This window comes from Trichomycterus rosablanca, chromosome 10 (genome assembly GCF_030014385.1).
Source record: "Trichomycterus rosablanca isolate fTriRos1 chromosome 10, fTriRos1.hap1, whole genome shotgun sequence".
Taxonomy (NCBI): Eukaryota; Metazoa; Chordata; class Actinopteri; order Siluriformes; family Trichomycteridae; genus Trichomycterus; species Trichomycterus rosablanca.
Genome location: NC_085997.1, coordinates 29,506,713 through 29,523,254, shown reverse-complemented (window position 1 = coordinate 29,523,254; position 16,542 = coordinate 29,506,713). Strand labels below are relative to the sequence as shown.

The window sequence follows — 16,542 nt, the reverse complement described above, 5'->3', positions numbered from 1 at the left end:
GCCTAACTTATGCTGTATATCCATCTTGTGACCAGTATTTCACGTCTTTGATGATGACTTCTCGTTGCAGTGACCGTCGTCTCCTGAGACTGACCGGAAAAGCTTTGTTTTGTGTATGAATATTATCTGAGCATGCTCAGAAGTGCTCTGGGTTTTTGAGACTTTCAGTGGCTTGTACCATTCAGCCCTGCTAAGAGGAAGAAGAACAACGTCAAGGGTTTACTTGTGTATTGCAGGATTCGTTTATTATTTCCCCAGTGTGTCTTAAAGAAGGTCATGGGTCATCACCAATAAAAAAATAAACTGTTTAGTGATAGTCTATTAGTTTTATTTAGGCATGATGAGTGTTTTAAACCCTGCATTAAACAAGTAGGGCTCATCTCTGGAGAGTACAAAGAGTGTTTAACAAGGTAATTATAGAGGTAAATGGCTCTGATTCTCTAACAAGACCGTGGAGATGTAACATCAGCCAGAGAGGTTTAATGATGAAGTCCAAAGAAGGTAAAAAACAGAAGACATGGAGGAAACAGAGCATATAACCATGCTTTAAACAAGAATTTCAATCATATGGTCACTGTATATGTGGACTTCAACCCACAATCTGGCTGGCCATCCCATTCCAACACCAAGGTCATTTATATGGATTGCCCCCCCATGTGTCTACTTTTCTCTGGGTGTTTGTGCTTATTCAATATAAAGGACACTTGGTGTTGCTTGCAACCGAAGTTCCAATTCATCCCAAAGTTGCTCATTGGAATTGAGCTCAGGTTTCTGTCCAGGTTACTGGAAGTGCTTCATATCAAACTGTCAAACCATGTCTTTATGGGTCTCTCTTTATAAATGGCCTTTTTAAAACTGTAAAAGTAATATTTACATTATATGTATATATTTTTTTGACTTGTTAGGTTGCGTTCACATAAGACTCGGTGCAAATTGCTGCTTTGTTAATCACTTGGCTTGAGCGGTGCGGTAAAATGTCGTCGAATACACATTTGTGTGAAATAACCATCAAATCCATTCTAAAAGCATCCACATACATCTATGTTTAGCTGTATATTCCTCACTGTGTGGTGGTTTCACTTTTAAACTTGTGTTATACAAAGGGATGTAACGATGGGCTTTTGAGACTTTTAGTGACTTGTACAATTCAGCCCTGATAAGAGGAAGAACAACAATGTCAAGGGTTTACTTAAGTGCATTGTAGGATTCATTTATTATTTCCCCAGTGTGTCTCAAAGAAGGTCATGGGTCGTCTATAATATGAATTTAATAAAAAACATAAACTGTTTAGTGTTAGTCTATTAGTTTTATTTAGACATGATCTAAAGCTACAGAGCAGGTATTATTTGGGTGGTGGGTCATTCTCAGCACTGCAGTGATACTGACATGGTGGTGGTGTGTTAGTGTGTGTTGTGCTGGTATGAGTGGATCAGACACAGCAGTGCTGCTGGAGTTTTTAAACACCTCTGTCACTGCTGGACTGAGAATAGTCCACCAACCAAAAATATTCAGCCAATAGCACCCCATGGGCAGCGTCCTGTGACCACTGCTGAAGGTCTAGAAGATGACCAACTCAAACAGCAGCAATAGATGAGCGATCGTCTCTGACTTTAGGAGTGTCTAATAGAGTGGACAGTGAGTGGACACAGTATTTAAAAACTCCAGCAGCGCTGCTGTGTCTGATCCACTCATACCAGCACAACACTCACTAACACACCACCACCATGTCAGTGTCACTGCAGTGCTTCTATATGGTAAGTGGAGCTGATAAAATGGACAGTGAGTGTAGAAACAAGGAGGTGGTTTAATTGTTATGGCTGATCAGTGTATAATTAAGCAATAGAACACGAGAGGGAGTGTGTTATCGCCAATAACATCACGGCTGTGATTTGGTCGCAGCTCGTAGATCATTACAGCCGTGATGTTATTCGCGATAACACACGACCTCGAGTGTTCTATTGCTTTTATACAACAGTTTTTACAAAATAAAGAAAGAAAATAAATCAAAGAAGCCCTGAATTTCATAATAAATATGCTTTAATATTGACAATACCTTCCGCCAAAAAGTAGTTCCACAACGAATATAAAGTTTAACACTACAAAGCAGACATCCCAAGTTGCAAAAACTCATTTCAGGGATGTAAGAACAACAAGAAGAAAAAGGCGAGAACCTCCCAAGGGAAAAAAAAGAAATAAAAAAACCACTTGCACACACCAAAGGATATAGGTGATAACAGAACTTTTAGGAGCTGCAAACTGGGCTATTACGCTAACTGTTCGCGTTACAAACACATTAATGTTCCCTACATAGTGCACTAGATTGTGTATCAGATCTCGGCTTTATGTTCCCTACATAGTGCACTAGATAGTGAATTAGACAATTGATTTATGTTCCCTACACAGTGCGCTAGATTGTACAGTATATCAGATAACGGATTTAAAAAGCGATCGGGGAAAAAAGTCTGTGTCGCCTGCGTGCGCGTTTGTGTGCATGAAGCTTGTCGTTACTGGCAACGCGTCAGTTGTGGTGTGAAAAGACCGTGCTGTTATCACAAATATCAGCACGGTTAGAACGCTTCTCAACCAATCAGATTGTAAGGTCGGAACTAACTGTTGTATAAATACTGTATATATTTCATATATATCATGTTTTGTAAGTACAGTTGGTGGCATGGATGGATTCTTGAGTAGCACTGTCGCCTCACAGCAAGAAGGTCCTGGGTTTGATTCCCAGGTGGAGCTATCTGGATCCTTTCTTTGTGGAGTTTGCATGTTCTTTCCATGTCTGTGTGGGTTTCCCCTTACAGTCGGTCCCCTTACAGTGGGTTCGATCCCCAGGTGGGGCGGTCCGGGTCCTTTCTGTGTGGAGTTTGCATGTTCTCCCCGTGTCTGTGTGGGTATTCTCCGGGAGCTCCGGTTTCCTCCTACAGTCCAAAGACATGCAAGTGAGGTGAATTGGAGACACAAAATTGTCCATGACTGTGTTCAATATAACCTACCATTCCTGTCATGAATGTAACCAAAGTGTAAAACATGACCTCCTAATCCTAATAAACAAACAAACATATTTTCCTACCTCTCTCATACTAAGAAACATCATAAACAACCGAGTTTTAACACTGGATTAGTAGGAAAGCCGTCATTATCTCTAGCCGAGTGTTCAGTCAAGTGCTGCATCTCGAGGGGATCGGGTGCTTCGCTGCAGTATGAAATCCACTCAACAATTAATCAGGAACCCTGGTGAGAGCCGAACGCTAAAGAGCTAAAGTGGCTCACAGGCACAGACGCAGTTCCAATCCCTGGGAAACAGCCACGTCAACCGATGCTGAAGTGACACAAAGGCTTTTTCCATATTTGAACATACGTACTTAATATTGCACCATGTTTTGCAGCTTAGCTTGCTGGAAATCTAATTCCAAAGCTGTAAACATTAAAACTAGGGATGCATCGATACCATTTTTTCCCAACCGAGTACGAGTACAAGGACATGTATTTTTGTACTTGCTGATACCAATACCTATTTAGAATACCGTTTTTTTTTTTTAAAACAAAAACACAAGTGAGAAGTGACGAGAAGTTTAATGATACCACGTCCAAAAATGCACGTCAACAAGTAGCGAGTGATCAAAGTGTTTGTGCACTGACGTGATGAAATCAAGGAGGAAAAATAAATGAATCTGAGTGGATTTGGCAACACGAATAGCATGGATTGTTCTGTAGTGAGTTGGAGGTTAATAAATATTTTTGCAATGTTGGTGTTTTGTTGTTATGTTTTGTAGAGAACGATCAGGTCAGAAATACTGTAAAACGTGTGTGTGTGTGCCGGTGTATTCTGATATAAACTATATTATCCCCCTGTCCCACCTGTTTACACTCCTCTCCTGCGTTTCCCCTCACACCGTATCCTGCGCTCTCATTGGCTGTTCGACATGTCACTCATTCCCAGTCGCACATCTGAGATCAGATATCTGACGTGCTAGAGAACTCGAGCGCTCGGCGAGCGAACGCCGAGTTTCTCCCGAGTTGGCAAATCTAGTGTAGTGTGAACTAGGCATAACGCAGCAACGTGCACTAGGCACACGGTATCGGATGTTTAGTATCGGAGCCTCGTTTGCGAGTACGAGTACAAGTTAATGAGCGCGGTATCGGGCAAATACCCGATACCAGTATCGGTACTCATGCATCTCTAATTAAAACAGAGTTGGCACCCATTTCCGGATATAAATCCTGCACGTTTTTTACAAAGGATTTTTACGAGAGTTTGGAGGAAATGTTTGTGTGGAAATTTGGGTCCATTTATAAAAGCGTTTGTGAGGTCAGACGTCGACATTGGACGAGAAGTCCTGGCTGCAACTGAGGTTTCAATTCATTCCAAAGGTGTTTTAATACGATTGAGGTCAGGGCTGTGTGCAGGCCACTGAGTTCATTCACGCTAAGCTTAAACTGAGAGGAAGGCACGGTGGCTGAGTGGGTAGCACTGTCGCCTCATAGCAAGAAGCTCCTGGGTTCTGTGTGGAATTTGCATGTTCTCCCCGTGTCACCTAACTAACACGTCTTTGGACTGTGGGAGGAAAACGGCTCACCCGGAGGAAACCCACACAGCAAGAAGGTCCTGGGTTCGATCCCCAGTTGGGGCGGTCTGGATCCTGTCTGTGTGGAATTTGCATGTTCTCCCCATGTCTGCATGGGTCTTTGGACTGTGGGAGGAAAGCGGCTCACCCGGAGGAAACCCACACAGCAAGAAGGTCCTGGGTTCGATCCCCAGGTGGGGTGGTCCGGGTCCTGTCTGTGTGGAATTTGCATGTTCTCCCTGTGTCTGCGTGGGTCTTTGGACTGTGGGAGGAAAGCGGCTCACTCGGAGGAAACCCACACAGCAAGAAGGTCCTGGGTTCGATCCCCAGGTGGGGTGGTCCGGGTCCTGTCTGTGTGGAATTTGCATGTTCTCCCTGTGTCTGCGTGGGTCTTTGGACTGTGGGAGGAAAGCGGCTCACCCGGAGGAAACCCACACAGTAAGAAGGTCCTGGGTTCGATCCCCAGGTGGGGCGGTCTGGGTCCTGTCTGTGTGGAATTTGCATGTTCTCCCTGTGTCTGCGTGGGTCTTTGGACTGTGGGAGGAAAGCGGCTCACTCGGAGGAAACCCACACAGCAAGAAGGTCCTGGGTTCGATCCCCAGGTGGGGTGGTCCGGGTCCTGTCTGTGTGGAATTTGCATGTTCTCCCTGTGTCTGCGTGGGTCTTTGGACTGTGGGAGGAAAGCGGCTCACTCGGAGGAAACCCACACAGACACAGGGAGAACATGCAAACTACACAGAAAGGACCCAGATGGATCCACCTGGGAATCGAACCCAGGACCTTTTTGCTGTGAGGGGACAATATGTATAGCACATACGTTTGGCCATATAGTGTATATATTGGACTGAAAGCTCTAAAAATTGGTGTAGAACGTTCTAGATTCCAGGCAAAAACATGATCCTAATCTCAGGCTCATCCTGTCTAATGCTTTATTTTATTATTGCGGGTATTTTTGTTGACTTACTGCTTAAAAAATACTCATCTGCAAATATTGTGTCATTTATTTAGCCAATTAGATATCAGCCGATCACAGAATAATCACACACGAGCTCTTCATCTCCAGAGAGGGTCATGTGGACTCCGAAATAACGGCAGATAATTGAATGAGTAATGATAACGTGCTCCACCTTCGTGTGCTGACAGCCTCAAGCGCTCTGGAGCAGCTCTCGCCTGCTAGGAGACAAAGCTGATGAAATTCCTCAGACTTATCGAGTGTGTGGGTGCGTGTTTAGGTGCGCTGAAGAACCAGCTGACAGATCAGAAGATGGATATCACACTGCGATTAGAGAGATGGAAATCATGGCTTAGATGGCTTACGGGAATCCAGAAAAAAAGGAAGAAGAAAAAACACTGGGGGTCTGTCTGAAAACCTAGTGAGCTCTCTACATAGACGCATTTTATGTCATCCTACACACTCATGAGAAGGAGGCTGTTTAAATTCTTAGATATCTTAAAATGCTGCCTACTGAGGTGCCTTAATTCGAAGTGATAATCTGACTGAATAATGATGGAGCATCTGATGCTTCCTTAGCCATGAAGGCAATCCCAGCATTCAGTGCAGAGGGCAGTGGTAGCTCAGCGGTTAAGGATCTGGACTAGTAATCAGAAGGTTACTGGTTCAAGCCCCACCACCGGCAAGTTGCCACTGTTGGGCACCTGAGCAAGGCCCTAAATCAGTGGTAATCCGGCCCGCTGAGTATTTACAAAACTGTCCTAAAACCACATTAATTTAATCTTTTTCCTGCACTAAACTTGCGTTTCAATTGATTCCACTAGATGGCGCACGCCAGGCGGTTAGGGTTGCACCTATAAAAAATATAATGTGTCTCACTCTGTCATAGGAACATTGATTCGGCTGTTTTTTATTTTTTTTATTCTTTATAATAATAAACCAGAACCATGTTTTAGGCAAAACAACATCCATAAAGAACATCATTTAATCATGTAACAACAGTGCAACAACATTTTTACATAATCCATATAGCGCCGGCCCTGCCTGCGTTACTTTAGTTTGGTCCTAAGCCGGATTCGAACCTAGGGCGGAAAAACATGAGCGATGCGCTCTGCCCACTGCGCTACTCAAACAGCGGTGTAATAAACAGGTTGTTATGCTGGTTTAACCTGCTCACACACGTGTTACTAAGACTAAAAGTGAAAACTACTTATAATAATAACCAAACGGCTCAGTCTAATCTGCATCATTTCTCTCCCATTGATAAAAATACGGAACAAAGCGCGTCCAGTATCAGTTCAATACGGAATGCAGCGTTAAGTTTCCAAATAAGGAACGATTCCGTATTTTACGGGACGGTTGGCAACCCTACTATCACCCCAGCATGATCAAACTACTTGACTGGTTTAAAACGTTACACAAAAACCATTAACTTATGTTGAAAGTGCTGCTTTAAAGGCTGAATTGGTTTTGTTTAGACGGCGATACACCAAGTAGAAACAAAGATAAAAATAATAAAAAATGCATTAAAAAAAATCACTTTCACGCATGTGTAAATGTGCACATAATAGGATGAGTCTGGCGTTTCATTTATATTCAAAAATTCATCCTATAACCATGAAAATAAAGGTTTAAATGTGAATTTATATTAATTCCAAACCCCCATCCCCGCACCCACCCAGTCTGTCAATTTTTAAAACCCAGTGTGGCCCTTGAGCCGAAAACGTTTGCCCACCCCTGCCCTAAATCCTCAATTGCTCAAACTATATCAGTCATAATTGTAAGTTGCTTTGGATAAAAAGCGTTTGCTAAGTGCTGTAAATGTAGAATACAACTTTTCACAAAAAAATACAAATACAGAGGACAGATACGGTACAAGTGTCATTTATTTGCAAATTCAGGTTTGTCAGTGGCAGTTTAACTGTTTTCGGTGCACAGAGGGAGATGTTAGCTGACATGCAGAGGTGGAAAGTAACGAATTACATTTACTCGCGTTACTGTAATTGAGTAGTTTTTTTGTGTACTTGTACTTTTTACAGTAGATATTACAACCTGTAATTTTACTTTTACCTGCGTATGTTTGGTATAAAGAATTGTAATTCGCTACATTTTAAATAACATCCGTTACTGAGTAAAAAAAAATGCGTCTGGGAAACTGCTGCAGTGAATGCTGGGATGGAGAATAAACTGGTGCTAAAATCTCAAAAAGATGGCAACCTGTGCGGGCCCATTTGAATGCGAAGTTGAACTCGAAGCAAATGAAGCGAACCTCTGACCATATCTGAGGGACCACTTTATTTTGCAATAATTTGCCCAGAGAGACTGAACTACCTTTGCAGTCGTAGTTAAAATTGGTATTCGTAGATAGATAGATAGATAGATAGATAGATAGATAGATAGATAGATAGATAGATAGATAGATAGATAGATACATAGATACATAGATACATAGATATCGATAGATACTTTATTGATCCCGAAGGAAATTAAGAGTCCCAGTAGCATTGTACATCAAATCAAATCAAATACACACTATAAAGAAAAGAATTACGACAATATGAATTCGAGAAAGTACAAACACTTTTGACAGATTGAGTGTAACCTGAGTTTTACATATACTGCATAGCTACAGAGCAGTTATTAATGATGAGGATGGATTGAGTGTAAATAAACAAAATAACCAAAAGGAATGGAATTAAAAGTGCAGGAAGGTGCAGTTCCAAGTCTACAGTACACGGTCCAGATTAAATATAGAATAGATTAAGTATTAAATATAAAGTAATAAGTGACAAGTATTGCACATTGGATTGGGCCAATAAAGCCATAACTATGTATACATTAGCATACATATGCATTTGTATGAATATACTTAGGTACACATATATGCATGTACAGTATATACGCTCAGTATTCGTAGTTTAGTTGCTCAAATTAGCCATAAGACATCAGCTCCTGCCATTACTAATGTTAGTTGGCACTATTGACCTGGACTAAGTTAGTTAGCATCAAGTCCAACAAGCTATACAATAATGCTAATGTTAAACAGCGATTTATTGAGGATAAACAGAAATAATGCTGTTTTGAATTGATAACAGCAGTTGCAGTCTCTTAGGTGTGTAGAGTGGCTAAATCCACACATTAACTGCTAATATGTACTGCATGTCTGGTGAGCTGTGTGTAGTCTGCTGTATAATTGATCTATGAACTTCTGTTGGGAAATTATGTCCCTCCTTCTGTTAAAAAAGTAAGTAAGTAATGTTTACTCTGAGTACATTTTAAATGAGTTACTTTTTACTTGAGTAGATTTTTAGATGAGTAATTTTACTAAAAATTCATCAACGTAATAGTACTTTTACTTGAGTACGATATTTTAGTACTCTTTTCACCTCTACTGGCATGCTAGCGTATTGTGCCGCCTCAGTCCATTGGTTTGAATGGGCTGAGGCTAATTGCTAAGTAGTGTGTCTAAATAATCTGCCTTATGAGTTAAATTAGTCATCTTATTAGAATCCGATCTACCTAGGCAGCTGCCCAGGTAGGCAGTAGGCAGCAAGGCAGCTCACTAGGTCTTCGGACAGACCACAAGGTGTTATGTGTGGAGTTCCTGACAGCTGAAAATAAGAACCACTTTAGAAGATGTTCAGTAAAAGGCATTTAGATACAGGGACGAGGTGTAGGAATAGAGTGGGTTCCAATTCTTCTCCATCAGTGATGGAAAACTGGATGACTCATAAGAATAATGTACACCAAAATGTATGCCATATTAAATTATGTCGGGGACAGAAAATGCTTCCTGTCACTTTCCATATCTGATTGATTGTAATTAGGTAAAGCACGGAAACAGGTTCACACTCTGACTGGTATTGCAATATGTGTTTTTACGTGAAAGAAACGTTTGCTAGTCTGTTCCTAGATCTATTAGATATAGTATAATATAAGCAGACTGTTCTAGGGCTGAAGAACTCGATGTCTATTGCTAAAAGCTTTTTAGCCCCAGCTAAAATAACAGCTTATAACCAGGGCCCTACTAAATTCATGGGAAAACAATTATAAACTGAATGATAGAATAAATGGAAGCCACAATACACAGCACAGCCTACCTTAATAGTTGAATGTGAACCTAGAACATGGGGGCGGCACGGTGGCTAAGTGGGTAGCACTGTCACCTCACAGCAATAAGGTCCTGGGTTTGATCCCCAGGTGGGGCGGTCCGGGTCCTTTCTGTGTGGAGTTTGCATGTTCTCCCTGTGTCCGCGTGGGTTTCCTCCGGGAGCTCCAGTTTCCTCCCACAGTCCAAAGACATGCAAGTGAGGTGAATTGGAGACACTAAGGGTGTGTTCGAAAACCTAGTGAGCTGCCTTGCTTTTTTATTGCCTACATAGGCAGCTGCCTCAGTAGAGAGGATTCTAATAAGTTATTGACTTATAAGTCAGGTTGTTTGAACGCACTACTTAGACAGCGATGGATGCTAGGATTGCCTTCACTGCTAATGCCAAGTTCACACGACTTTCTGATTTGCCGGGTCGCTGTACAGTTCACACTACACGACTGAATCTTTTGCACTCGGGAGTCTTTCAGTCGGTGTATATTTCACACTACACGACTGATCGGTGATAGGGGGTTTCACACTACACCATCTATCACCAACTGGAATCGCAGGCGAGCTTCTCTGCTCTCACAAACTACGTTTTGTCACGAAAACAAACGCGAGAAGTGATGAGGGGTTTAATGATACCACGTCCAACAATGCACGTCAACAAGTAGCGAGCGTTCAAAGTTGTTTGTGCGCTGATGTGCAGCGTAAAATCAAGGAGGAAAAATAAATGAATCTGAGTGGATTTGGCTGCGCGAACAGTTTGGATTGTTCTATAGTAAGTTGGAGGTTAATTAATTTTTTTGCAATGCAACGTTGGTGTTATGTTTTGTAGAGAACGATCAAGTCAGAAATACTGTAAAACGTGTGTGTGCTGGTGTATTCTGATATAAACTATATTATCCCCCTGTCCCACCTGTTTACACTCCTCTCCTGCGTTTCCCCTCACGCTGTATCTTGCGTTCTAATTGGCTGTTCGACATAGCACTCATTGCCAGTCGTGCAACTCAGATCAGATATCTGATATGCTAGAAATCTCGATCCGGTCGCAGAGTGCTCGGCGAGCCGGTCGGATCGAGTTGTTGAGCAGTTCACACATAGCAATTGAGAGCCGAGTTTTGATCGCCGAGCGAACGCCGAGTTGCTCCCGAGCCGGCAAATCTAGCGCCGAACAGTCGCCGAACGAAAATCAGGGCAAAAATCGTGTAGTGTGAACTAGGCATAAGGCAGCATCAGATGCTCCTCGTTCTTGAGTCAAAATAGCGTTGAAATTTTAAGATACCTTAAAAGTGAGGATATTAAGGCATCTAGGATTTCGAACAGCCTACATCTCGGGAGCGCGCGTAGGATGACGTAAAAAGCTGTCTATGTAGAGAGCTCACTAGGTTTTTGAACACACCCTAAATTGTCCACGACTGTGTTCGAACTGATGAACCTCGTGTAATGGGTGACTACGTTCCTGTCATGAATGTAACCAAAGTGTAAAACATGATGTTACAATCCTAATGAACAAACAAACAAACCTAGAACATGGTGCGAGGCTACGTCTCCAATACGAAAATACTCCCTGTTCATCCACAGAATTGGTTGGGAGTTTTCCAAACTCAGTTACATTAGTAGTGTTTTAGCTGGTTTAGACTTTGACATCTCGGATTTTTTAACTAATAATTACTAACTGAATTGCCGTAGGATGGCTAGGACTGCCTCATAGTGCAAATTAACCAGTAAACATGAGGCACTTGAACGCTACTTGAATAAAAAGCGTTAAATCGTTAAACACAAACCTTACATTTTGAATTGCACAGCAAATTGCATATTACACGGGAAAAGGCTCATTTCACGTTCCTTGACTCGATTATTAAAGCTGTGAATTAGGTAGGGCCTTAGTTATAGCCATGCGGTTTCAGGTCACAGACCAGGACTGATTCATAGGATTGTGGGTGGGAGTGGACAGTCAAACACCCCAGTGCAAGTGGGAGCAGTATAGAGTAGTAAAGAAGTATGACGAAGGAATAACAGCTTAAAATCAATAAAAACCAGTGCCCAGGTGGCACAGCTGGATTTTCCGCTAGCACACCAGCACTGGGATTCTAAACTCTCTGAGTTTTAATCTCAGCTCTGGTACCGGTCAGCTTGGCGCCCCCTAGCAGGCATAATTGGCAGTGCCAGCAGCAGACAAAATTGACCACCAAGTCTGCTGGGTGGTAAAAGAAAGCACTAAAAGGGGGTGGCGTTTTTAGCGCTATGTAAGGACTTTGGTTAGTAGCTGAGGCGCCTGTACAGAAGTAGAGGATCGTGGAGATCAGTGTGTGACTCTCCATGTGCAAGACTGGTATAAGTCTGGGTGAATAAGAGGGGGGGGGGGGGGGGGTCCTTTTTTTCTCCAATTTTTTCCCCAATTTTCTCCCTGAATCTAGTCGTGTCCAATTACCCTGATTGCGTTACGCTTCACCTCTACCGATACAACCCTCCACTGCTGACTGAGGAGCTTTTCAACTGACACAAGCCCCCTCCGACACGTGTGTAGTACCGACTGCATCTTTTCACCTGCACAAGGCGAGTTCATATGCGGATCAGCCTTGTGTACGGAGAGCCACACCCTGATCAGCATAATTCCTCAACTCTGTGCAGGTGCCATCAATCAGCCAGCAGAGGTCAGAATTGCACCAGTTATGAGGAACCCTGGTCTGGCTTGTCCCACCCTATAAACAACAGCCAAGCCCAGCAGGATGGCAGAGCTGAGACTCGATACAATGTATTTGAAATCCCAGCTCTGGTGTGCTAGCGTATTTTACTGCTGTGCCACCTGAATGGCACATGCTGTGTGCCTTTACAATTCTGCAATGATATTATTCTTTAATCTTAAGAGTGTGTAAAACATTTGTGTTTGGTCTGTAGTTGTTTTTCGACATGCTGCTTTGGTTGGCTGTCATGGCCCTCAGAATCTGGCTTCTGACAGCCCATGTGATGTCCCTACACCATCCACACAGTCAACATGAAGTGCCGAACACCGCTAGCAGCAAGTCGCAGTAGTGAAAGACCTCTCATCACTCGGCAAGAGTTTTGCTTCTTAGGTGACTGGGAACAGCCTGTACTGGGTTTACTTGTTAGCACGGCTTCTTCTGACATTCCATTTCTGCCTTGTCGGAGACTAGATGGTCTTTCTGACAGGGGTTACTGAGGTACACAGCTTCAGTGACACACAGGAGACCCTATCATAGCCTGCATTGTTTCCATAAGGGGAACTCAAACATCAGTGACACATTTCTCAAAGAAAGTAGATTTATTATTTTTTTCCTTCAGTCACTGTCTGTTTCTGAGTCGCTCAGACTTCCTCTGTGTGCCGAGTCTTCGTGTGTTTCCCCTCCCGCTGCTTTATTATCGGGTGGAATGCGAACGCCAGTCAGCTTCGCCTTCTGTTAAAGCACAGTGTGACCACACAGCGTGACCACCCTACCGACCATCCCCGCTGCTCTGCTAGCTGAACCTGCAGCAAAGCATTGACTGTCAGCCAAACCCCTGCCAAACCCCTGTCTGCTTTCAGTCCTGATTCAGACATTTCAGGCTTTCCTCACTGTTAGAAGGAAGGGTGAGAAGTGTGGGACGTCAAGACATAAACCGGGAGAATCAATACAGCTGAATTATTAATGCTTCAGCCTGACATGCAGTTGTTCTCCAGGCTGGTGCTTTAAATGCTATTATACATAATTAATTTTTTTAAAGTTAGGACTGAGGATTAAATGCAAATACTACCATAAAGCAGCCATTAATAAAATAAAAAAAACAGCATAAATAAGTGTAATATTTTATCTTATTAAGTACAAAGCCTATTTCTGTAAAAGTTGGGTCATTTACTAAAATGTAATAAAAGTCTTTGAGTAAATATTTAATTGGGCTGCACAGTGGCTTGGTTGGTAGCACTGTCGACCCTAGAGCAAGAAGGTCCTGGCTATGATTCCCTGGTCAAGCGGGCCAGGTCCTTTCTGTGTGGAGTTAGCATGTTCTCCATGTCCATGTGGGTTTTCTCCGAGTGCTCTGGTTTCCTCCCAGAGTCCAAAGACATGCATTTAGGTAAACTGGAGACACTAAAGTCCCCCTAGGTAGATGTGTGTCTCTCTCTGTGTGTGTGTGTGTGGAAACCTGGGGTGTTTCCTGCCTTTCGCCCAGTGAATTGTGCCCACTGCGACACTGAATAGGATAAAACAATGAAGTACAAACCCCATTTCTGTAAAAGTTGGGACATTATGGGGTTGGGACAGTCTGTGGTTGCCTTTGTCGGATTCTCCTCTTTATTATGCGCCAAACAGTTTTAATAGGAGAAGGATCTGGACTACAGGCAGGCCAGTTAATCACATGCACTCTGGGTCTACAGAACTACACTCTTGTGTCATGTGCAGAATAAGGCCTGGCATTGTCTTAATGGAATAATCATAAACTTTCCAGGAAAGTTTGTATCATATTACTCACTTTAATCACAGTATGCGCCTGTGCATCAAAAGTACATTCTCACATACGCAAGTCACCCATGCCGTGGGCACTGATGCACCCCTATACCGTGACAGATGTTGGCTTTCGCCCCTTGCGCTGATAACAGTATGGATGGTCCTTTTCATATTTGGCACAGGGCACTGGACATCTGTTTTTCCTATAAAACAAGCTGAAATCATCTGATCCATCTGAGATGAGCTCGGGCACAGACATCTGGGGGGCATTTCTACAAATAATTTATGTCTGGCTGTCTAATTACATAACAGTTTCAGGTTGCATTGCATGCTGCATTTACAGACGTGTTAAGTGACAGCAGTTCTCCAAAGTACTCCTGAGCCCATGTGGGTATATTTATCACAGTAGGTCATGCAAATATAGCAGTGGTTTCTGGCCTTGTCCTGCATAGACTTAGATTTCTCTGTAATGCTTTAATCTTTTCACAATATTATGTACAGTAGATGGTAAAATATTGCATGTATTCTCATACAAAGTTTGGCACACTGGGGTACACTGATCACCCATAACATTAAAACCACCTCCTTGTTTCTACACTTACTGTCCATTTTATCAGCTCCACTTACCATATAGAAGCATTTTGTAGTTCTACACTTACTGACTGTAGTCCATCTGTTTCTCTACAACACAGAGCAGGTATTATTTAGGTGGTGGATCATTCTCAGCACTGCAGTGACACTGACATGGTGGTGGTGTGTTAGTGTGTGTTGTGCTGGTATGAATGGATCAGACACAGCAGCGCTGATGGAGTTTTTAAATACCGTGTCCACTCACTGTCCACTCTGTTAGACACTCCTACCTAGTTGGTCCACCTTGTAGATGTAAAGTCAGAGACGGTCGCTCATCTATTGCTGCTGTTTGAGTTGGTCATCATCTAGACGTTCATCAGTGGTTACAGGATGCTGCCCACAGGGTGCTGTTGGCTGGATATTCTTGGTTGGTGGACTATTTTCAGTCCAGCAGTGACAGTGAGGTGTTTAAAAACCCCATCAGTATGTCCGTGTCTGATCCACTCATACCAGCACAACACACACTAACACACCACCACCATGTCAGTGTCACTGCAGTGCTTAGAATGATCCACCACCCAAATAATACCTGCTCTGTAGTGGTCCTGGGAGAGTCCTGCAGAGAAACAGATAGACTACAGTCAGTAATTGTAGAACTACTGTACAAAGTGCTTCTATATGGTAAGTGTGGAGCTGATAAAATGGACATTTGTTGTATCTCTGGTTTAATTGTCACCATTAGAACAATCACTGTTACTCCTTTGTTCAGCATGCTGTTCCCTTCTCCGTGTCCTCGTCCTAGCCCTTGTCTTCACCACCTCTTCTATTCCTGTCCTCCCCAGGTTCTGATACTGGCTGATGGAAATAAGGAAGGTTTCCTCTACCAGAAACTTCCAATCCTGTCCTCGCTGATTCAGCAAGAGGGCAAAGCCACGGCGTACGTGTGCCAGGACTTCACCTGTGCGCTGCCCGTCACATGCCCACAGGAGCTGAGGAGACTGCTGCTGGAGTAATGAGCTCTACTGCTGGAGTGGCATTATTAGTCACATTATTGCTACACAGACACACTCTGAATCACTGTCTCATTGTCTGATATTAATGAATATGGACTGTGTCCTTGGTGGCCTGCACTTATAGGGCACTGGCAACAAAACTCTGGCTATGTGCACCATTATGGGAAATGTAAACTCTTTGGAATGGCACCTTAATAACGTCTTTAAAATGTTCTTATACAAAATAATAGGATGATAAAGTGCTTTGACATTTAATTACCAATCTTGGTAAATGCACTGAGTGCCATATGAAATACTTTTTTGCTATGTGTAATATGTTTTGCATAGAAATACTTGTAAATGTGTACTTTTAAAATATAAAGTCGAACAAACAAACAAAAATACACTGATCAGCCGTAACATTAAAACCACCTCCACTGTCCATTTTATCAGCTCCACTTACCATATAGAAGCACTTTGTCATTCTACAATTACTGACTGTAGTCCGACTGTTCTCTACATACTTTTTTATAATAAAAAATTGATAATTGTGTCTGAACCTGAACCTGAACCTACACCTGAACATAATGACTAGAAGAAGTGTCCACATATTTTTCATCATACAGAGCACTGTCATTGCTAGGTGTTTTGTTTGGCAAGGTTCTTCACACTGGTTATGTCCTGTTCACATCCAGTGGTGCTCTAGATCTGATCTCACAAAGGGTATTACCTGCAATATGCCTATTAATTTCATGCAGAATCCATTAGATTTCTCTCTCTCTCTCTCTCTCTCTCTCTCTCTCTCTCTCTCTCTCTCTCTCTCTCTCTCTCTCTCTCTCTCTCTCTCTCTCTCTCTCTCTCTCTCTCTCTCTCTCTCTCTCTCTCTCTCTCTCTCTCTCTCTCTCTCTCTCTCCCTCTCTCC

General features: G+C 42.8%; 1 protein-coding gene across 2 annotated transcripts in view; it reads left to right on the top strand.

The window, feature by feature from the left end:
* Positions 1 to 16,185, top strand: part of spata20 (spermatogenesis associated 20) — a 64,281-nt gene extending 48,096 nt beyond the window's left edge. Inside the window, exon 16 of one of the 2 annotated variants that reach the window (XM_063003771.1) lies at positions 15,471 to 16,185. In XM_063003771.1, the coding sequence (XP_062859841.1) occupies positions 15,471 to 15,641 (171 nt within the window). In that variant the 3' untranslated portion in view covers positions 15,642 to 16,185. Of the gene's footprint in view, positions 1 to 70; positions 223 to 15,470 lie in introns of those variants that run through there. The other variant, XM_063003772.1, reaches the window with a different exon arrangement.
* The last annotated feature ends 357 nt before the right edge of the window (positions 16,186 to 16,542 follow it).